The following is a 24,530-nucleotide window of genomic DNA, read 5'->3' as shown; positions in this document are numbered from 1 at the left end:
ACCACTGAAGTCCTCAAACTCTGGTTGGACTTGGACATGATTCCACTTGCGGGTTCAACATGCAAAACCCGGCAAGTGGGTGAGGACCCGGTACAGAAAAAGGATTGACGGCATCAGGATATCCGTCTCGGGTTCCAACTGCAGTTACCCCTGCCCCCAGTGAAGGTAATAAAAATATTACTTGCAACTAGTGTGGGTGGCTAAATCAGAGAGTGGATCCGATAACTAAATGTATAAGCTTCACGAGCACCATTGATTACACAAGACGCACACACACATGCGCACGTACCCGTCATCGTGCCCTGCAGTACATCATCGCGTGCAACATTCACGCTGACGTCGTATTTCATTCTCTGTGCGAATAATTCTTGCGCAAAATTCTAACAAGGAACTGTGCCCAGGAAAAAAGACGACCAAAATAACTGTTAGTACACACTGCATGAAGACAGCAGTGTTGATCTCAGAGAGACAAAGCAGAGAGAACGCATACAAGAAGAAGGAAGTCAGCTGAACAATAATTGTGAAAAAAGGTTACAGACCTGCTGAACCATGAGACAAAGGCCCCTAGGCTAAGAAATGTTGCCGGTACACTGGAATAATGAAGAAAATAGAGTGTAACCCGATCTGCACGAATGAATGATGAAACTCTGTGTGTTTGTGTGTGTGTGTGAGTGTGTGTGTGTGTGTGTGTGTGTGTGTGTGCGCGTGTGTTCACGGACGTGCATGCGTGTGGTGTTCGTCGTGTTGCACACCGTGGCGCAATCCATAGAAACAAGGACATTGCAGTCAGGTTCAGTAAACGTTTACTTCGCATGCTCATTGGGAATTCCCCTTCGCGTAGCAATACTAATACAAACATATCGTCTTGTTCCATTGCGTGAAATCATGATGATCAAATGCTGAGAGAATCATAAGCAGGCAGGTGTGAAATTGCAGGTCAACTGCCAACAAACAAATGGGCATCGTCCGTCAAGGGCAAATCTGGGAAAACAAATCTACTTCGAGCACAGCACAAGACTCAAGTATCGCTGCCGATGCAGACCAAAACAACCCTAGTCAAGAAAGCGTGGACCGTGTGGACCACAAGATTAACTGACCTGCACCAGGTAACATTACACTGGAAGTGTGGTCACCAGCACGGCAGCTATGCTAGCAAGGCAATACGTGAAAACAGGCTGGCATGGGAAAGGCAGCAGGGTTGCAGCGGATCCAACGTATCCATGGCACTCAACCCTTTTGGCACAAAGCGTCCACATTTCACCTTATAAGAGAAGCGTAGCGCGTCGCTGCAGGTCATCGTGAGCGGTCTGCTCCAGCGCAAACGCCTTGGTGGTGGGCTCTATGCCCTGCCAGGACATTGCGCCCGGTCGGGGACGCTGCTGGAAGTACGTCTCACGACCAAACGTGCGTCGGCCGTACACACTGCCCTGATTGCTCCTGCAGTCAGGGGGGGGGGGGGGGGGGAGAGAGAGAGAGAGAGAGAGAGAGAGAGAGAGAGAGAGAGAGAGAGAGAGAGAGAGAGAGAGAGAGAGAGAGAGAGAGAGAGAGAGAGAGAGAGAGAAAGGAGGAATTCATCATAAAAAGTCCCAGTGAAAGACTGTCCTCAGTGCAAATTTACACTACGGGACAGAGTGCCAAAACAATTGCCATAGAAATTCTTGGCGGGGGTGCTCACGAGACGTTACTGCCAGTAAAAGCAGCTCCTTCCATCATGCACCCTCATCGCTTCAGGTCTGGCGAAGTTCCAGACCACTTCTGGTGATCAGTTTGTCCAGTATATCATATCCGGGACAACGCCAGTATTGGTTTCTAGTGCAAAAGCAATCACTGGGCTCTGCTGCTCCCTCAAATCGATGATTTGAGTGCCCTTATGCGGAACATCGCGAGCAGGAGCAGTGGGCAGCCAAAGCAGTACGTCTTGGGCTCGCTGGCGAGTGGAGCAAACGGTGTGCAGCTGGACTTTGATGAGGGGAATATGAGTGCGGCATACAGTACGCTGAGGAAGACTGAGTGCCGCAGTGTACAGGGGTGAATTTACTGCTGTTTTTTTTGCATAGCAGCGACAAATTTAAGAAATTTAGATTTTCAGCTCAGTGTAATCAAAAGGTCTAGAAGTACCTTCGGGCAAAACGTCACATTTAAAATCTGATTAGAACTACTTCGAAAATGGTCCCCCCCCCCCCCCCCCCCCTCCCCCCCACACACCACCACCACCACCACCATCACACATGAAAAAGAAGAGTATGTGTAGCAGTTCCTTACTTGAGCGTAACATCGGATATGGTGCTCGACATAGCAAACATGTCATGCATGGCGTCTGCAGAGCGGTGCAAGCATTCCGCCAGCTCTGCGCGACTGTCTCGCTCCGTGCTCGTTGGCAGATTGACAGCTAACAGTTAATCAAACAGACGGACAACAGTGCAGAAAAGAGGAAGACAAGTTTTCAAAAAAGCACACATGGCGTATAGTTGTAGACGTGTTTTCACGGTGACAGCGTGAGCAAGGCGAGCACGCACTGTACGGGAAACAGTTGTAGACGTGTTTTCACGGTGACAGCGTGAGCAAGGCGAGCACGCACTGTACGGGAAACAGTTGTAGACGTGTTTTCACGGTGACAGCGTGAGCAAGGCGAGCACGCACTGTACGGGAAACAGTTGTAGACGCGTAGACCAGTATGTAGAGTAACCCTGCCCTAACCGGACAGCCCTTGCCCTTGGTGCAGCGCAAACTGTCCTGATATGACAGGATTCCGCTTGGTCCAGGGATAAGGATGCATGCTCGATCCATAGCACTTTGGTTTTTCGGTCAACACAGGATTCCGCTTGGTACAGGGTCCAGCGAACAAAGGCTCTACGACGACAGAGAAATCTGACAGCCTGGTCATTACATTTAAAGCCCGTCTCCCAAATTCTGGTCAAGCTGCAATTGTTCAGAGCAGGTATTGAGCAAAACAGCACCTGGATCTTTGAGAGTGGTGACATTCCTACAAAATGCGGAAAATTCAGTTAGACTCATCTGGTGTGACTGATCTAGGAGCTGCATCTGCGCCTAGATCCTTGAGGGTGGTGGGGTTCCTACGGATGCGGGGAATTCAGTCTTACCGAGTCTCACCGGAACCATGATTTTTTGGGGTCTAATGCAAACTGTACACTCAATTATTATTTTTCATAAGCGCCACAAAAAGACATGCTACCAGTCTGCCATAATTCTTACAAGTCAGCGTATCGTTGAAGGAATCCCACGTCAAGCTGCTGAAATCCGCTGATGATATCTGTGAATGCACACACACACACACACACACACACACACACACACACACACACACACGGGCGCGCCCGCAGAAAGACGATTTAGTGCACTCGGGAGTGGGCGTCCACGACTACTAGGGTATGAAGTGCTTGTACAAAACTTGTGTTAATACGGGTTGGAGGCCGGTCATTGGTGCAAAGCAAGGCCGTGCATGTGTAGTTTGTTGCGACTTTCAGCAGTAGCATAAATGAACTGAGCTTCCTTCCTGGCACAACTTACTGCAAAGTCGTCGTCCAGAGCGTGCTTCAAGTTGACCTCCAGGTCACCAAGTTGCGACAGGGAGTGTTTGAACTGGTGCAAAAAAAACAGAAACAAAGCAAACAAAACCATCTCATGTGAGAAATGATCGACAAACAGTGGGGTCCTATACGATTGCTTTGCAAGGGATCCCTAAGAAGGTGCTCCCCATGTACATACCCCTACCCCGCCCAAGGTGATTCAACTGGAGCAGACACTGGACAAGCCCAATGGGCATCGTCAAATAAGGAAAGTACGTATGAGTAATGCAAGTGAGTACGTTGGGATCAGCAATGCACTGTTCAACGCTGCAAACAACCGTGTCCAGGGTGGCTGTGTGCGGTGTTGGTGGTTCTGTACAAACGATGTCATTGAACAATCAGCTTATTGGACAAGGACCAGAACAAGGCTACTCACCAATGACATAATGGTGACATCATCGTCTTGCAGTGATGACTCGGCCACGAGTACCATCGTGGTGGCGGAGTGCGACTGGACGTAGAGGTTGAGTCGCTTGAGCCCCTCCACCTGAACGCGGTGCAGACACACAGAGCATGATCATTGGCTTCTACAGTGCTGCTCAATGAAATCCAAGTCGCTTCGCTCAAGTACGCGCCGGGCGTTGCGCAGCCCTCGGCCTGCAAACACCGGGCTGCGAAATGGTGCAAGGCGCAAACTTGAGTGACGCGACTGGATTTCATTGATCAGCACTGTACATGTACACCCAATATAGTGAATATACAATGCTGCTCAATGAAATCCAGTCCAGTCACTCAAGTACACGCCGGGCGTTGCGCAGGCCTAGACCTGCAAACACTGGGATTCGAAATGGTGCAAGGCGCAAACTTGAGACTTGAGTGCCGCGACTGGATTTCATTGAGCGGGACTGTATTATACAACACATTTATCATCAACGACCACACCATAACTACGATCTCCAGTCGACCTCGACACGACGTTGCCACAGCACACCACCAGCAAAGCTACACACCCGCTGGTACTGATAGTTTTATACTCGAAGCAGCTGTATGAAGGAATTCAGGACCAGGGGATGGTTTGCTTTGCTGGTGGTGTGCCGTGGCAACGTGTCGAGGTCGGCTGGAGAGCTCAGTTGCGGTGGTGTAGTTGTTGAAAAATCTGTACAGGGCAGAATGCTGCTGCTTCCCCTTATCGACATGTCTCGAAAGCCATTACGAAGCAGGTTGCAGGTTTGAAGCTCCGTGCTTTCCCCTGATTTTCAGGCTGTAGGGTAGTCAGGTAGTGAAGCAATTAGTAGTACAATGTAGTTGTATCAATCCTGATTATGGCCCAGGGCCAAAATATTGATGGAGAATTTATTCGTCCCTCCCTCAAACCAGTGAATAATTTAATATATATATATATTTTTTAAATTGCAGTTCAGAGACAGTATATGTGCGTGTTTTGAGAAATCTTTTAAAACGTAGTAGAAGTCTAGGAATAGCAGTGTTGTGTGGCAGGCATGTAGGTGGTGCGTCGCCATGGGCGCACCGGCGGATAGTACCACCTCAGCCTTTATCGGCGAGGCCCGGATGAAGTTCTTGTGCTCTCTTCCTGAGATCGAGCGCTCGCTGCTAGGCGTTGTGAAGACGCTCGCTGCGCTGGTTCAGGAGTCCGAGGATAGAGAAACGAGGCTGAAACACAGGATCTACGAATTGTCCACGCAGGTGAAGGACCTGAAGGAAAATTCAGCACTTCGCAAGAACCACGCCGTTATGAGAGAAGGTGCTCGGGTGAGCAGGCCAGTGGGATGCGACACCAGCCACCTCCACAGACACCGGCTGTCGGCAAATCTTGTTCGCATGAAGGTCCTCGCCACTGGCCCTCCCGGACAGCAAGAGGCCAGACGGTGCAGAGAATGAGACAGCCTCGGGTGACAGCATGTCCAACACTGAAGAACAGGAAGCAACACAGTGTGCTGTGCAAGAGTCTACCTAATGCGAGTCTTTGTAACTAATGCATTTGGGCAGCTTAGCAAACTCGGCGACTTTCAGCATGCTCTGAACACACATAAGCCTGATGTAGCAATAGTAACAGAAACTTAGCTCGCTCCAGATAAGTGTACCGCCTCGGAGTCTACCATTCCAGGTTACGGAGAGCCCCTGCGGATGGACTGTACAGCTCAGGGTGGAGATGCTGCCATGGCATACGTTGCAAGTCTACTCTGACAGGTGCCCAGATCGATCTCCATGCCACTCCTGTAGACTCTAAGAACGCACTACTATGGTGCACAATCCAGTCCCAGTCCGGCAGCGATATCACCCTGGGAGCAGCTGTGTATCAATCCGGCTCGAGTGGCGACTCTGACGTCTCTCTACTGGGGTATCTAGACCACTGCCTGGATGCCGTTCCACCCTCCGCCCAAGTCATCCTGGCTGGAGACTTCAACGTCCACAACACCGAGTGGCTTGGCAGCACCAAGACTACCACTGCTGGGCAACGCTTCGAAGAAATATGTGCGACGCATGGACTGATTCAACGTGTAGATCAGCCGACAAGAGGAAAGAACACTCTTGAACTCATCCTGTCAAACTTCCCACACCCCGTCACAGTACAGGCATTTCCACCCCTGGGCAAGTCAGACCACTGTGTGATTCTTGCTGAGTTCAGCCAAAGTCAATCGCAGTCAATAACAGATACAGGATCACTGAAGAGAGCGTCTGCTCCGAACGGTGGAGCTCGCGCGTCCTGCTGACTGACTTGACACTTGACTTGACTGTCAGTCGGCAGGAAGCGCGAGCTCCGACGTTCGGCGCAGACACTTTCTTCAGTAATTACCGCCGATGTCGCAACATCTTTCTCACAGGATCAGGTCAGGGTAATGTCCATTGAAACACACATCTCCCATCATGATCACACACGTATTGAGGATGGTGTCAAATCCACCTAGCTGAGCGGCAAAATGCCTATTTATGGGTAAAGTGCGTCCAGAAACCCCATACAGGTCCTCCCTCGCTAGTAGAAAATCTCTGGGCCATCCAAAAAATAATCTATGACGAGACTTATCTTGTAAAAGGACTTTCAAGTTTCAACTAAAAATACAAGACGCACTTATTCGTACTTATATGGGTACCCTCAGTACAACATCAATTATCGATGCTTCAACTCGTGATAGGTTAATTGAAAATATCCAACATAGCTGTTCCTTGGATGCAAAAGATCGTCCATATCTACAAATACTTCGAAGTACATAGATAGAATACGTTGTGTATTTCTGCTTTATCCTATGTGTTTTGGCCTTGGGTGTGCACGGTCAGTATTATCTTATACTGAGGGCCTGGCACTCCAGGGACCTGGGCAAAGGGTCGTGATAACGAATTTGACGTACTAACAAATTATGTTGTAACCGGACCTGCAAACAGTGGTATAGACCACGTTTCGCCAGGGGATTTCAGATTTCTATTTACTAGCTGGGTTTGTGTAGTAACTGGACTCGTTATAATGAGGGAGACCCAGATAATTATGTTAACGTCAATTAAATTTAAAGATCTTCAAAATTTTGTGGGTTAGCGAGGTGAAATTCTAACGAATTTTGTCTCAATACTGGAACATGACTGCACATGTACAAATCGTTTAGTACATAGCGACTTCAAATGTTGAAGATTTTTTTAATTCGTTGAATCGTTAGAATTACATGTTCAAAGGAAAAGGAAATATAGATACGAGTTGAGAGTAACTCTCCATCACTGTAACCAGATACTATATACAGTCAGAAAGTGCAACAACTAGGCACAAAACTGACAGAGTACTGAGACATTCGACGTCCTGACACCTAGCTTCAACACATCTCCGTAGCGCTAACCGACAGCCTTCCAACTTAGAAGGTTCAAAGTTATGGAAAGACCAAAGAGGGGAAGGCAAGCGCAACGAAAATGAGCACAAGCTACAGTCCTGACGGAACAAAGAATGTTTCCATAACTTTGAACCTTCCAAGTTGGAAGGCTGTCGGTTAGCGCTACGGAGATGTGTTGAAGCTAGGTGTCAGGACGTCGAATGTCTCAGTACTCTGTCAGTTTTGTGCCTAGTTGTTGCACTTTCTGACTGTATATAGTATCTGGTTACAGTGATGGAGAGTTACTCTCAACTCGTATCTATATTTCCTTTTCCTTTCTACATTTATTATTGGCTCAACATCCGAGTTTCAAATTAAATGTTCGTTAAAATTACTGGTCCCACAGCATGTGACGTCAAGAGTACATAAACCAGAGTGTGCAACTGTGCATATCAGATCTGAAACAGCGCAGTTCGTGCACTACGTCACCCTGATGAGGTCAGCCAAGCCGCGACTTGCATACAGCTCAAACTTTCATGTTTCATAGCCCGGAAATCAGCCAAGTTTGCTTGATTTTAGACGTCCTGTTTCAGGATTTCGGTGTTTTTTTGTGACTGTGTATGCGTACATCCACCGACAAATAAAGTCACCAGGCTATCCGTACCAAAAAACCGAAATCAGGACAAACTCAGTGACCTGCACCACCGCGACTGGTTACGCAACTTTTCACCGTACCTGTGGCTTACCATGCCATCAGAAATGACGTACTGCACGAGTTAGGCCATGGTAAAAAATAAAGTTGATTCTCAGGTCATGAGCCTGTGAAAATCGGTGCGAGCGAGCGATTTTTTATTTTAATTCCCACAATTTTTTTATTTCCAAAGATAGGGTCACACATGTGTACGTCACAGGTTCATAATTAATTTATAATTATTTTATTATTCAGGCCAGGGAGTAGAAAAATACCGGTATTTTACTACTCCCGGATTCATGCCTTTCGCATTGACCATTTTCATGCACGCATATGCATGCATAGAAATAAAAAAAATCGTCGGTGCGCCACCAAAAATCGATGCGCGTGTACTTGAGAATCAAAGATATTTTTTACCATGGCCTTACGCTCCCACAGGAACATCCCAAGTTGCACACTCTGGTTTATGTACTCTTGGTGACGTGTATTGCATACCCTCTATAGAGCTACGAACTAACCTCGTCGATAGCGCCACCTGCCAAGCTTAGAACCACCGGCTCAGCAACGACTGAAGGATCGAGTCCGGGCACGCTTGAGCAAGTCACCGGCGTTCCTTTACCACCGCCAGTAGCGCCGACACTGCCCGACAGCGGGGTGGTACATCGGCTGTTAGTGTGGGAGAGGCCGGTCAGCGGGCTGGTTAGTCCCTGCGGCACCTCCTGGGTCTCCTTCTGCAAATATCCGGGGTAAGGCGATGCACATGCATACATATGCACGTACACATACACCAACACCAGCACACACGCCACGCATACACATATACGCACGGACGCACACACACACACACGCACGGACGCGCACACACACACACACACACACACACACGCGCGCGCAAAGAACGGTCAGTCGAAGAGCAAGCAGGCTAGGATATTATCAAGATATAGTAGTAAAAACATGCCTCAAACACACTTCTAGATCGTACGTAGACGAACATAAGAGCGGCCTAGGCTTCCATCACTCCGATAATTTTGATATGTCCGTTTAAAACGTAGGCGGAAATCTTGCCGTTTCCCCAAGGAATAAACAAGGTCTGTTCTGTGAGGGAATCACTAGATGCCCTAGACGGCAGAGCATAAGAAGCCCCTTGCTCTATTGCAAATTTGCAACTGTAGCTAAATGTACATGTGCACACGTGACAGCAGCCATTAGAGGATTTACCGTATTCTCCGGAGCAAAAGCTGCACCAGGCGCGTAGCACCGCCGTTGGCGGTGGTCTGGCCAGGGGGGTCGGGAGGGGGGATCTCCCCCCGGAATTTTTTTGAAATTAGCCTGCAAAATCCTGCATTCTGGGCACTTTTGGCATTGTTTTACTATGGTGGTCGTGGTCGGGCGAAAAAGTGGTCCGGCCAAAGCCGGACCGGCCGGAGCGGCTGCTACACCCCTGTGCACTGGAGTATAAGCTGCACCCAGATTGTTGGCACGAAATACTGCCATCAACCCTGTATTTCACGGTTCATTTGACTATCATAGTCTAAGCTGCACAGACTTTTTTGGGGTGAATTATGAGGGTCTCGAGTCCGGCTTATACTCCGGAAAATACGGCATCAAAGAACAAGCTGCAAGCTGGAAACCCCAGTCGAAGATCCGGGGAAGCGGACTTCAAAAGAGAAAGAAAAACAAGAAGAAAAGGGGAAGGAGCAGGTGTTCAACCGAAGCAAGACACCAGTACAGCACGGCATGCACTAACACTAGCACTAACCCCTGCAATACAGCACGGCATGCACTCACAAGGAGAAGAACAAGAACAAGGCAGTGTGAGTATGCGCACAGCTATCCATGCATTCCTACGGTGTACTATTTACGTGTATACAAATTACGTGTGATGAAGTAGCCATGCTACACTAGCATCAGCACTAACCCCTGCTATAGCTGACGGTCGGAAACCCAAGTGAGGGCTGATAGGACGCATGTGCTGGTATGTTCCACCCGGCTAGAAGAAAACAAAAAGCAGCACAACAGGTTTACAACAAACGAGTTCTTCCTCGTATCGATATGGAGTCAGAGAGGACATGTCGAAAGTGTGGTAAATGTTGACGCCTGCATGGGGCCCGTTTTGTGACCAAATAGTTTCTTGAGCTGCGATGCAATTTACTCTCACCATGTGACGAAAACGACATGGACACGGACTCATTCCCAAGGACATGACTTCGCAAAGCCATCCGTGTGACTACGACGACGTTTTGAGAAAAGCAGACGCCTGTGGAAGCTGATAGAAGACGGCGTTGATTCCTAAATTCAAATGAATTGGCGATCTTGAAATACTGAAATAATTCTCAACAAGAAATCTATCGATCGACGTGCTGGTGTATTCAACACGTAGCTACAGTGCAATGGCTTCTATTCACTCACACCATTTCAGTGTTGTAGGTATGTTCACATGGCGTGAGCCAGTCAGTTATCTACTAACGAGAGTACACTCACCAACCGAACAAGTTGGCAACACGGGTGTGTGAAACTTTGCAGCAGGGTATGCAGGAGTTGCACCATAGATGTGCTCCGGCACATGGTCACCACACCAGGAGATGTGCTCTGGCACATGGTCACCACACCAGGAGATGTGCTCTGGCACATGGTCACCACACCAGGAGATGTGCTCTGGCACATGGTCACCACACCAGGAGATGTGCTCTGGCACATGGTCACCACACCAGGAGATGTGCTCTGGCACATGGTCACCAGACCAGGAGATGTGCTCTGGCACATGGTCACCACACCAGGAGATGTGCTCTGGCACATGGTCACCACACCAGGAGATGTGCTCTGGCACATGGTCACCACACCAGGAGATGTACTCTGGCACATGGTCACCACACCAGGAGATGTGCTCTGGCACATGGTCACCACACCAGGAGATGTACTCTGGCACATGGTCACCACACCAGGAGATGTGCTGTGGCACATGGTCACCACACCACAGATGCGCGAGCTACACCCCTTTAACTTACCGACATTCTGCCGAGATCGGCGGTCAGGGTCCTGGGTGTCTGGCTGAGAGGGGGAGGGCGCTTGCCCCTACGCACTCGCTGGCCGGCCCCCGTAGCCAGCTGCAGCTCGGGATTGCTGCTGCTTGACTGCACTCGGCCCGGCCGAAAGACACTCTCCTCCTCCTCCTGCTGCTGTTGCTGCTGCGAGTCGGAGCTGCGGCGGGTGGAGCTGCACGAATGCTGCGTGGTACCGGGATAGGCAGCGTCTTCCTCTACGCTCTCCAGTGACTCGGTCTTATGGTAGGACTCTGCAAGTACATTGTACAACACAACATAGAGAGCGGCAGCTTAGGCTGTGATTGTTTGGTCGGAGCCAGATCCAGATCCGTCGGATCCACTGGATCTGCAGTGATTGATTGGTCGAATCCGGATCCAGATCCTTCGGATTTGGATCCGAGCAACCCTGCCCCTGGAGCATGGTTGACTGGATCCATCGGATCCAAATGTGACCTTTGTGCGTATATGGCGGGTAAAAATCATTTTTGTACTCATTGTTGTACGCACACAACGGCTCTCGTTGATTTTTCGTACGACGCGCGAGATCAGGACGACTGTCGCCCTCTGGGGTGACCTGTCAGCGCCATTTTTTACTTCGTCAACATGGCAACAGCCAAGGTCCAACAAAAGCGAACGGTTGGTTCTGAAGGATCCGACGGATCTCAGATCTGGACCTGGATCCGGATCCGACCAAACGATCATAGCCTAAGTGTCAAGCGCATGGACCTATGCATGCTGGAGAACAACGACTTAGAACAGAGAAAACAGGCATTCTGCTGTAAAAGTTGTTAAGGTCCAAAGTGGTTGGAGCTGCGTTAATGTGGTGTGCTGAGCGCCTAGCATAAGTGGTGTTATATTTCAAGATTACCAGAATTTGAGGTGGGCAGTTCAATACCCGACCGAGTCTTCTTTCCACGATTATTTCCTGACTCGCTCTCCCCAGGAGGGGGGGGGGGGTCCCACGTGACCAGTTTCCAACAGTGAGCAAGTACGAGTGCAACCAGGCATGATGCACACTTTTGTTTTGTTTTCAGAAAGGAGCAATAAGCTACGAGTTATGCCTGACAGTCCACCAAGGTAACAAGATTAATATACAGTCAGATAGTGTGAGAGCATGGCACAAAACTGACCGGGGTGTCGAGACATTCAATGACCTGACACATTTTTTCTTACAAGATACATAACTCCCCGGCAGGCACAATCATATCACTTACCCAAGAGTCGGCCACTGCTCGTGAGGACGCCTACTTCCATGTCCTCGGCCGTGCAACTACTGCCTGCACCTCCATCGACTACTGCTGCATCATCCAGGGCGGCTACGGGCAGGGCATCAGTGGTGGACGACGGCTGGCTGTTCATTGGCGTGGCATCATCACCACCACCACGACGACCGGGGAGATTGTGAACGATGCCGCCGCTCGGTGTACGCGTGACGTCTTTCGGAACACTCGCGGCGACATCGCCGTCGAGTGCACGGGATGAGCCATTGGCCACTGGTTGTGCCGCTGGCGGATCACCATCGCCTGGCTGCACGGAACTGCGCAGTGCGCTGGATGCTGACTCCGGGCTGCCGATGGGGGTGTGAGACGTTGAGACGTGAGCGCTCGCACTTCCAACTGCTGTCATATTGTTTGGGCTTGGAGACATTTCGCTCTCATCGCGACTGTTAGTCGACGTCACGTTGTCGCTCTTGTCCGAAGTTGCAGGTACCGATGCTGGCCTCCATCCGAGTGAGGTGAAGTCGACGGGCGGGTACTGAGGCACACTAGGCATCGAGGAATGAGACGACGAGAGGTCCACTGCCACCGGCGAATCTATCAATGCTTCTCTGCAAGGATGGAGGGAGAGACAAGAGAGAGATAGATAGAGATAGATAGATGGAGAGAGAGAGAGATAGAGAGAGAGATAGATAGATAGAGAGAGAGAGAGAGAGAGAGATCAATAAAGCTCAGGACGTTGAGATTGAGTAATGACATAGGGTGCTGCAAGTGCACACATACATGGCTCTGCATATTACTACAGTGAAACCTGTGACTAACGACCACCCCTTGGGGCAAGAGAAAGCGGTCTTTAGCGACAGGTGGTCCTTAGTTAGAGGTTTGCACTGCACAACCAGTCAACCATGCGTGTATATGAATGTGAGACTGTCCGTGCCTGGCGAAGTGGTCTTTAGTACCAGGTTGGTCACTAGTCACGGTGGTCTTTAGTTACAGGTTTTACTGTCAAAACCAGTATTCACGGTACTCTACACTTAACTGGTTTACCGTATATATACTCACAGCCAGCAGAGAAGGTCATACACATGTGTGCAGCTTGTCCACGAATACCGTATAAGGCAAGTATGCGTGACACCTTCTTACAACAAACCGCAAGGTCATAGAAGACGTGTGTGTGTGTGTGTGTGTGTGTGTGTGTGTGTGTGTGTGTGTGTGTGTGTGTGTGTGTGTGTGTGCGTGTGTGTGCGTAAGTCCGTGTGCATGTGAGCGGGCGTGTGTAGAAGTGTGAGATGCAATTCAGCGTGACTTATAACTCACATTAACACACTGCCTCTCTACTGCAAGAGAAGACAGAGTCAGCAAATTGCTATCTGCTGCAGTCTGTTTAGGCAGACTTGAAAATGGGGGAGAGACTATAATATTTAAGTACGTGTACAAACTAAATGTATGACAAGGACCTCCAGCAAAGAACACTAACAACCATGGCCTTGCTGTCAGGCTGGCAATAACAAACAAATATACAAACACACGAACACACAAACACACACATACATACACACACACACAGGCACATGTGCACGCACATACACATTCACGCACACAACCCCTCCCCCCCCCCCCCCCCCCCCCCCACAGACACACACAGACACACTCTCCATCTGCACATCGACAGCACAGCACAGCACAGCACAGCACAGCACAGCACACTATCTCTAACACAGGCTACCTGAGCGCGTTCTCTAATCCACGTCCCATTGTGCCATGACCGGGATGCCTCCTGAGATAACCCATGGTCGGAGAAACATCCTCCGGTATATAATGCCGTGGCGAGTTTGGACTTTGCTCACTTGAGGTTGGTCCCCGTCCTTCACTCATCCAGTTGGAAACCAAACGTGGTCTGCTGCCATTGCCGGCTAAGAACCAACGGCCAAGACAGAGGAAACCACAGGCAAGCTGAGATAAACGTCAGTCCACTCTTGTGAACTGCCATCGATAAGGCAAGCTGAATCGACATTTGTGTATACTTTATTCATGCAGTGTAAAACAGTGGTGACAACGTACAATACAACGATGAAAGAAGGAAGATTTTTTTTTTTTTTACTTGAAACCACGCACCCAATTCGTAAATAGCGAAGAGAACAAATAGGGTCTGCAAACTTGTCTTATTGTCCGTAAACTCCAATGCAGCCACTTACGCATGTATGAAACCTCACTGCTCAATACGGTCTCTTTACTGCGAATCAAATCACATCACCCCCCCCCCCCCCCCCACACACACAGCTCCTCACCAGCCGAGGACGCGGAGCGTGACAGCTGCCCGCTTGTCCACGGAGACGATGATCTAGAACTGAGCGGTGACGGCGGAGTCAAGCTCCGTGACTCAAGTCCAGACGAACGGCCAGCTACCACAACAATAACAATACAAACGGGAGCAAGGAAATGATGATCGGTATCAATAGAAAAGGACCAAAAGTTTACAAGTTATCCATTGTTCGTGTCCAACACTAACAAATATAACTAAGATACCCTCTCTTTTTTCTCACTTTTTCATTTTAATCCTTGGCTCTCAATCCGAGTGGTATCAACAGAATATAATTTTAACCCTTATCCGACCGACAAAGTGCACAAATTCTCAGCCCGAGCGAGACGCCGCGACCCATTTTGATGATAACTTATTTTCCCTTAGGTGAAATTGGCAATCTTGGGCTTTTTATAAAGCTTGAGCCATGAGGAGTTCTCTACAAAGAGTTTCTAGCCTTCGTTTGTACGAGGAACAAAAATTCTTCTCCAATACGTTTGAAGAGAAGTTCGGTTCTTCAACATGTGGACTATCTATAGTCTTAAATTTGTACTTTCAATCTTTCATGCTAATAAATTTTGAATGTAGAAGAACTTCTTTTGAGACCAAAATAGTGCAGATTTGATCAAAAATGAGCGAGTTACAGGTTGATAAAGTCATCGACGGATAGTCGTGGATTTTTGACTGGCTGGTCGGATAAGGGTTTAAATCGCTTACATTATAGATTTTCGCAGTTTTGTTGCCATTAGAAACATATGCAAAACATGGCGGCCGCATTTGATTAGTTTGCAAGAAAAGTGGTTGGGGTTTCAGGACTACAAGAAGTCGTCAGGAGTGGTCATGGAGAAGAGGAAACTGTCCTGTCGCTCCCAAGAAGCGTTCTAAAAGGAATTTTGGGCAGTCTACCGCTGCTACGGCTGTTCCAAACGGCGATTCAAAGTCTGAGTCAAGTAAGGCCGAAAGTGCCAGTGTCCGCTGCAGAGCGAAAGCCTGCTGTAGAATTTCCCAGATGGATTGCTGGCTATTCGTCATAGTCCTGTGCGAGGGACTCGTTGTTGTACTCAAACCCAGACAGTCGTGTCGACACCTGTTATTCAAGTGATTGAGAGGCGATTCTGAGAGCGCCGCTAGTGTTTCTGAGGCTGACAGTGACGAAGGCAGTTCTCCTCAAGACTCTGAGCTAGGCAGTGACGAAGGCAGTTCTCCTCAAGACTCTGAGCTAAGCAAAGACGAAGGCAGCTTTCCTCAATACTCTGAGCTAGGCAGTGACGAAGGCAGTTCTCTTCAAGACTCTGAGTTAGGCAGTGACGAAGGCAGTTCTCCTCAAGACTCTGAGCTAAGCAGTGACGAAGGCAGCTCTCCCCAAGATTCTGAGCTAGGCAGTAGCGATGGCAGTGATCAAGAGTGTGCTGGATATCGCCTTGTTGACATGGAGTGCCTGCAGACAAATTGTCTCAGACATTTGTGCTTGCAAAATTTGTAGAACTGGCAGTTTGATTATCAAGGAGACCGATCATGCTGGCTTTCATAGCTAGTTGCATATCTTTAGTTTGTAGCAATGCTGGCTGCGATGGTATGAACAAAGATCCACCTATACCCAGGTCCGAGCAGTATTCTTATGATTGTAATAGACGCAGTGTGCTTGCGACGAGGTCAATAGGAAAGGGTCAAAGGGGTCTGTGTAAATTCTGCGGTATCAGGAAACTGCCACCACCACCTGTATTAAAGTCAACTTTCCAGCTTCATCAGAACGCCTTGCAGGTCGCTCCAAATATGCATGCCTCTTTAGCAAGATAGAGAAGACTGAGCAAGGAAATCTTAACTCGACGAACCTAGACGGGCTGGCGAAGAAGAGGCTAAAGGAAAACCTGCCGGACGCTTTCACGAAATTCATGCCTACACGTGCACCGAATGCGATCATCCTGAGGTGTTCCACCTCTGCCAAGCATTCGTGAAGAAGTACACCAGTCTGGGTGATCTCAACGAGGCCTATTCGAAAGCGAGGGTGATGCCCTAAATGCACATACTTCGAAGTAGCCACATACAATGTGCCTAGAATGATTGCAGCCAACAACAGAATAGCCCGTTGTTGATAGCAGAGTGCAGCAAGCAGCCCGGGAGGTGCAGGCGTTGACCTTGAGCAAGCAGAAGAAAAGATGAGATCAAATTGCTGAAGTAACGTTTGACGGCACATGGATAAAGCGCGGCTTCGCATCTCTGCACGGTGTATTCACATGCATTGACTGGCAAGTTGGTCGTGTTCCGGATTTCCATATCAGAACAAAGTACTGTCATGGATGCAAGCAGTGGATGCGGAAGAGAGAGAGAGAGAGAGAGAGAGAGAGAGAGAGAGAGAGAGAGAGAGAGAGAGAGAGAGAGAGAGAGAGAGACAGAGAGAGAGAGAGAGACAGAGAGAGAGAGACAGAGAGAGAGAGAGAGAGAGCATGACAATATCACGGCTGCTGAATGCCAAGCATGGAAGGCTGACCACGCTAAAACCTGTAAAATCAATACGGATCGATCTGCTCCAGGCAGTGAGGCCGAGGCTGCTGTTCCTCTGTGACAGCGGTCCCAGTAGAATAGGGATCTTGAGTACCATAATTATATTGTATTTATCGGTGATGGTGACTCGAAAAGTTATTCTGCAGTCGTCGAATCTCAGTTGTATCGGCCGGGTTCCCCAGTGGAAAAAGGAAGAATTCGTTGGACATACGCAGAAGCGCATTTGTGTACAACCTGGCCTGAAGTATGTTCAATTTCTCAAATTCCGGTGTGTTGATTCATGAAACTCGGCGGTTGTCGATGTCATCCTCGACATTTGCACATTTTTAAAATTTTGTGGCTTGCGTCGCCTGAAGAAGAATCCGAACGGCCATACATTAGATGATGGAAGGCCAATCGGTGGCCAGGGGAGACTGAGTGACAAGAGTGTCGACATAGTGCAGGCCTATCACGGCAATGCCATCGGGGAGCACGAGAATAATTAGCATGGCATAGCGAGAGCAATTCGGGCCAGCCCCAGTTATTATGTCTCAAGTGATAATAATCAATTGCACATGTTCTGTCCAACTGGTCCTGAATTTTGGTGTGGCTGGCAGCTCGTTCGAGCTGGAAAGCGAGATTCTTAAGAGCATCGCAACATCACACCAGCTGCTGTGATGAAGGCAGTCAAACCGATCTACCCGCGGCTCAAGGAGAAACTGCGGTGGTCAATAGTATTGATGCTTAAGAGAAAGGACCAAAATGTCACGAGCTTGGTGGATAGCTAGTCATAACTCGTACATTATGGTCCTTTCTACTTCAGCAGTTTACCGTCTTTCCCCTCGCCCGCTACGACGCGATATTGGGCAAGCCCTGGTTGACTAGGAACAACCCACGAATCAATTTCCGGACCAACGACATAATCGTGGACGGGAATGGCCTGCCAAGTGCACCTTCTCAGGACAAGGACGGAGACTCGCAAATCGAAAACATGTTCATTTCTGGCTGTCAGGCTAGTCATGCGCTCAGAAATGGCGAACAAGGATTCTTAGCATGGGTCACAGCTGGGGACGACTCTGGTCTTGATCTACCTCTGAGTATCCCCAACTCTAACAATCCCGAAGTTGCTGACTTGCTTCGTTGTGAAATGTGGGAGCCGTTGATGCAATGCCCCAAGAACAGAGCCCCTTGCAGTCGTAATCTCGCTCAAATGCTGGAGTATTTACCTGTTCAGTCAATTTGAGCTCCTCACTGACAATATGGCAGTGGTTCACTTGAGAACCAAAACCCCACCTTACTAAGCGCGAGGCCAGGTGGGTGGAGTTTTGGGCAGATTATCATTATTCTGTTCACCACAAGCCAGGACGAGAGAACGTCGCAGAACCACTATCACGTCGCCAATGGGACGACTCCATTTCTAAGTTTTGCTACAGTCAGACCTCGCTTATCCGGTCCTCTTTTATCCGGATCGGATCCTTCGCCACCTGGCGGAAAATCGTTGGTTACCGATTTACAGCATATGTCATGCATACATACAGTACGTGTGTTCGATTATCCGGTTCCCTCGCCTATCCGGACATTTTAGTGGAAAAAAGGGATGTGTGCGGTTATGCGAGGTCTGACTGTACGTTGTATTGGTACGAGTCCACTACACAGCTGACATGGTGGTCTCCCACCTAATGCCACCCCACAGCCAGGGTTAATAGAGAAGACTGATGGTCACTTTTAAAGAACCCAGGGTTTTCTGTAACAAGGCCATGCCTGTTGGGACTCCCCTAGACAAATAATAAATACTACTACTAAGAGCTTCAGTGCATCTCATCGCATGGCTCGCCGGCCAGTGAAGACAATCCTACCACGGTACTGCAGTGCTGCTCAATGAAATCCAGTCGCGGCACTCAAGTTTGCGCCTTGCACCATTACGCAGCCCAGTGTCCGCAGGTGTCGGGCTGCGCAACGCCCGGCGCGTACTTGAGTGACGCGACTGGATTTCATTCAGCAACACTGTACAATGCATGGGTGCATTGCACACGTGCAGCCGGACTTAGGAGTAACAGAACTTATGCATGTGTGATGTTACTTGCACACCCGCACACACACATGCACATCATGTACCATGTACTGTATACGCCCGTCGCAAGAGAAGGACGCAAATCTGCAAATGCCCAGATCCACAGATTTTCTCTTTATAACAACGATAGTGGATCTGATTCTGATTGAAACAGATCAAGGCAAGCGCCAGACAACTGTCTAATCCACACAACTGGCGAAGCCATGTGAATCGACTTCCCCCCCCCAATGCATACCCAGGTGTGCATAGGTAACTGTCTTGGCGGTCCTATTTCGATGTACACACACGCACACACACACACACGCACACACACACACACGCACACACACACACACACACACACGCGCGCGCACACTCGCACCCCCCACCTCCACATAGCACGTGCTTCAACAGGTACCAATCTCGAATCAGGGAGCACATTTCAACAGAACACGTTTTACTCACAGGCAGTTAGTGGAATACTGGAGATAGAGGATGACTGCGACACAAACACATCACTGCTTTCACCACCCCCACCACCAGTGGACACTCCACTATGACAGGTAGAGCGGCTGCTGGCACTGGGCGTCGATGAACTGGCGCGCGACATGCAGGCCGCAGCGCCGAGCACGCCGAGCGACGCCTGGCACAGCAAGTCGTACTGCTCCGCCGTCACAAACACGTTGAGCAGGCGTACGCTGGACGGTATGCGGTCGCCTGTGTGCGCAGGCGTCAACAAGCAAACAAACACGACAAAACACACACACACCATGTACCATGAATCCACCCGTCGCAAGACACACATACCCATACACTCACGCATGCACGCGCGCGCACACACACACACGCACCTTGGACGCGCTGCCATATTCTGGCTACGCGGACCCCATGGGGGGGGGGGGGGGGGTTGAGCAGGTTCGGAACAGTAGGGGCGATGACGGGATAGGTCCTGTGGTCTACTGAAACGCCAACCGCAATTGCAACACACACACACGCACCCCCCCCCCCCCCCCCAACACACACACATGCCAACACACTGTACTGTACTGTACTTGCTCACTGCCATGAGCTGGCCACATGGGTCATCCGTTGGGAGAGCAGAGAGAAGAGATCTTGGAAAGACGATTCAATTGGCTACTACAATTGTAGTATTGAACCGTCCAACGGTAGACAACCCCGAAATACCCAACCTACGGGTGGACTTTAAATATGCCTCCACTCATGGGTTCACCACACCGGACAAACATCTGAAAGAACGTGTGGAAGACAGCATGGCTATTAGCAACACCACCAGGTATTTTGTACATATTCAGTGGGTCGTTCCGATGCACAAACATAGACATTTCCAATCCCGCATGACATCACCACAGTGCATGGGAGATTACATCATCAGCGCGTCACCCTTACCGATTGCAGTGGGGAGGGGAATCCCCGGGTGATCGACAGGGCTGTCATCCTGAGGTAAGGAGCAGATATGAATGGACAGAAGACAAAACCGGTATTAGCATACATCTTGTTTGTTTGTATTTTACTTCACCAGGTACACAGGCATTTCTGCCTTCTCGTCTAACCATCAGGCTAGACTCTCAATAACAGATGAATCTTGCATTGCTGGGAATCTAGAAATTCATTTCTAAGAAGAAGAAAAAAAAAGCCGACATACCTCAGACCTCTCTGGTGAGAACATCAGTGATAGACAGTGATGAGTCAAGATTGGCTCAAGCTGAGTACACAGTATCCTGAATTCGTCAGCACACACGGAGGCACACATGCACACACACAGACACATACACGCGTGCGCGCACACTCACACACACACACACACACACACACACACACACACACGCACACACACACACATACGTGCACACACGCACACGTACACGCACGCACACGTACACACACAATATACCATGTACACCCGTCGCAAGAGAAGCACGCATGTCTGCCAATACTGGACCTACACACACTGATATTCAATAGCAGACAAGACCCAAAAGAAACAGATCAAGACTGGCTTGCAATCCCTGTGGCTGCATACTATTAGCATGCATAGGAAACACGCACACACACGTGCGTACGCGCGCGCTGACACACACACACGTCCGCATGCCCACACACTTACCGGCTTTGGAAGAGAATTGCACCACCAAGCACTGAGGGTAAGCGCTGACCCGACTGCAAGATATGACTAGCCTGCAAGAAGAGATGTCCCTCTCTCTACACACAGAAAGCAAGAACAGTAACTAGGGCTGGGTCGGGTAGCATTTTATTCTGGTATCGGGTTCGGGTAATTTTCCACGGGTAGCACGGGTACCCGATCGGGTAATGTTTCCATGGTAACACCACAATGCACCCCTTCCCTTACAAACTGGGTAGACATGCGGAGTATTACATGCTGAGTATTACATGCATGTGTACACGTGCACTGTACACGATGTCATCTGCAACTTTGGGTTTTCGGGTACTACAGTATTCTGTACCCGTCTACCCGAGGTCCTCACAGGTAGCACGGGTACCCGACTACCCGAGGTCCTCACAGGTAGCACGGGTACCCGACTACCCGAGGTCCTCACAGGTAGCACGGGTACCCGACTACCCGTGCACACCACTAACAGTAACACACACCACCCGACAAGGGGGTGTCAAAAGACCGCCAGATTTTACAAAATTTGGACAGGCATAAAAAATGCATGGAGAAGCAGGTCAAATACAGAGATTTTGGAGTTTTTAAAAGTGGGTTTGAGATTTATTTCGGCCAAAATCTGGCTTCAAAAGTCAATGCCACTATTTTAACTGAACGGACTGTACAGTAAAAGCTGTCAAGGCAACCACTCTCGGATAAGGCGACCACCTGCCCTAGAAGACCACCGCAACCAGGACCAAGGGATGCTATTTCCAGTCAAATGACCCTGGATGAGGAGACCACCTGGTATCAGAGACCACATTTTGAAGGTCCCTTGAGCGGTCGTCTTAGACAGGTTTCACTGTAGTTGAAGCGGTGAATGCTTTCCCCGTGTCTTACCTTTGGTAGAGGTACGTAAGGTAACGGATGGAAGAGTGATGCAGTGCTGCTGCCAAAGCGACGTACAAACGGTAGGTAGCACGACCAGATGGTCGAGACCAAGTAGCGGAACGTGTCCAGGTCTTTCTGCGCTTGCTGTAAGCCGTGCAAACAACAACAACAACAACAACAACAACAACAGCAGCAACAGCAGCAGCAGCAGCAGCAGCAACAGCAACAGCAAAGATACAGACAGGTCGCATCAAAAAAATTCGACAGTGTGAGCTCAGTGCGATAGGATGGACTTATATAGACCTAGCGCTCAACTGTCATCGTGAGAAATCATCAACAGGCATGTCCAGCAAGTCGTGAAACGAGTGCACTGCGAGTGCGCTGACAGAACGCTGCATGTCCAGATGGGCATGCGTCGCCAGCTGCACTGGCGACGTGCTCGCGTCACAACCTGCTACACATCATCTCCAACGACATTCACTGCAAACAAGAGATCACATCCAAGATCGTAAAAAAAATTCTTTAATGGGATGTATGCATCTAAGATGGCCGTCACCTTTTTGCGGGGCAAGTTACCCCATACTTGGCAGGTACAACCCGTTATAGTACATTTATGAGTATGACCTCACAAAGTTCACGACCTTTTATGCAGAGCTGGTATCACAGTGTGTACGGTTGTAGTGGACTTGGCCCGCAAAACCTAATGGCGGGAAATTGATGCATACATCCCATTGCACACTTTAGATGCTCTACCCTCGCCACGACAAAACTCACCAGATGTACTCGCTCCAGACTGCCATGAAAGAACGTAAAGACATCGAAGAGCTTGTCCAGTAAGCGTTGCAGGCGATAGGATGACTCCTTCAGTGGTGCAGACAACGCCTGTGCACACAACACAGGAAAGCAGAACGAAAGACAGAAGGTGAGTACATCATCAGGCGTGTTCAAAGAGTGTAGGCTATTTGGCACATCAAGTGTATGAACACACATAAACATACACAAACAGACACACATACACACACGCACACACACACACACACACACACACACATGTGCGCACACACACGCACATATGCACACACTCACATACCTGATACATCAAGTATTTATGAACACACACACACACACACACACACAACACACACACCACACACAGATCCCCACACATCCCCACTCCACACACCCGACAAACAATACATGATTGTTAGCAGCAGACTCACCAGCGTGTATCTACCCCAGTGGCGCAGGGCTATTTGCTCCTTTCGAAACGTCACAAGTGTGGGCATTTCACCACTCAGATCCACCAGCGCTTGACTGACACCCATCATCTGCATTATCCGATGCTGCGTCTCAATTGACTACACGTGCACACACAGATACAAACATGAACGGCAGAGGCATGGGCACAGAGAAACACACACGTCAATGGGCACTGTGCATGCTACTGGATATCTGCTAACTGCCCACTTTCACAGCGAGTGTACAGGTAACGTGGGACTGGGTCTGGTGCTGTTGTGTGTGTGTGTGTGTTCGTGTGTGTGTGTGTGCGCGTGTCTGTGCTTGCATGTGTGTCCGTGTCTGTGCTTGCATGTGTGTCCGTTCATGCATTCGTGTGCGTGCGCGTGTACGTGCAAACATAGGTGTGCATGTGTGTGTGTGTGTGTGTGTGTGTGTGTGTGTGTGTGTGTGTGTGTGTGTGTGTGTGTGTGTGTGTGTGTGTGTGTGTGTGTGTGTGTGTGTGTGTGTGTGTGTGTGTGCTTCTCATGTACATATCCATTCATAACCCGACGTAGCTCGACACAGGCCTACTGCTTACATCTAGCATGTCGCCCTTGAACTCATTCTCTGGGTAATAGTAGAGGACCGCTTCGTCCAGCTGTCCCTCCTCGCCATGCATGGCGGTTTGGTCGTACATGAAGAACAGCTCTCCATGACACGTTGGCCTCGTGCTAGCCTGCTGCTCGGCCGTCTGAGATGCCGGCATGGCTGCGTGGCAGCGAAGCAACAACTGCTACGTAAGAGATGGGCTGAGAAATCCAACCAGCAAATGCATGCCTTCTGACTTTGTCGTATTTCGCAACGCGACACGCGCACAGGCGCGGCCAGCGAATCATATACGGGTAGGGACGTGCATACTAGGGCGTCAAGTCCCCGAACACGCAAAGGAACAATGACGGGCAACGTTGCTGTTTCAGCTACTTTCCCCAAGACAATCTGCGTTCGAAGTAGGCTGCTGACCATTTCAAAACGTCTTGTCACAAGTTTTTGCTGCATAACACTTTTTAGTTTTGGTAAAAGAAAAGGGCAAAAAGTCCAGAATGTGCGTACACGCTATCTCCGCGTCATCACGCTTCAACAAAACGCCATTTTCTGTTCCCAGGTGACAAACTCCCGAGCAT

The 24,530-nt window shown here is 49.4% G+C and overlaps 1 protein-coding gene across 1 annotated transcript; it reads right to left on the bottom strand.

The window, feature by feature from the left end:
* Positions 1-308: 308 nt before the first annotated feature.
* LOC135828789 (mucin-17-like) lies at positions 309-24,400 on the bottom strand. Its single transcript, XM_065341222.1, has 19 exons — positions 23,948-24,400; positions 23,352-23,489; positions 22,906-23,013; positions 22,141-22,275; positions 21,241-21,335; positions 20,779-20,854; positions 20,523-20,571; positions 19,581-19,832; positions 14,574-14,687; positions 14,012-14,198; positions 12,283-12,896; positions 11,033-11,319; positions 9,946-10,017; positions 8,546-8,758; positions 3,964-4,074; positions 3,529-3,600; positions 3,214-3,271; positions 2,263-2,389; positions 309-1,437 (listed from the first exon to the last, which is right to left on the bottom strand). The coding sequence occupies exons 1-19, from the start codon at positions 24,113-24,115 to the stop codon at positions 1,263-1,265; spliced, it is 3,051 nt and encodes a 1,016-aa protein (XP_065197294.1). The 5' UTR covers positions 24,116-24,400; the 3' UTR covers positions 309-1,262.
* Positions 24,401-24,530: the final 130 nt, after the last annotated feature.

The sequence above is a fragment of the Sycon ciliatum genome, chromosome 12 (genome assembly GCF_964019385.1).
Source record: "Sycon ciliatum chromosome 12, ocSycCili1.1, whole genome shotgun sequence".
Taxonomy (NCBI): domain Eukaryota; kingdom Metazoa; phylum Porifera; class Calcarea; order Leucosolenida; family Sycettidae; genus Sycon; species Sycon ciliatum.
The sequence above is the reverse complement of the archived record's forward strand: the minus strand, read 5'-3'. Positions and strand labels throughout refer to the sequence as shown.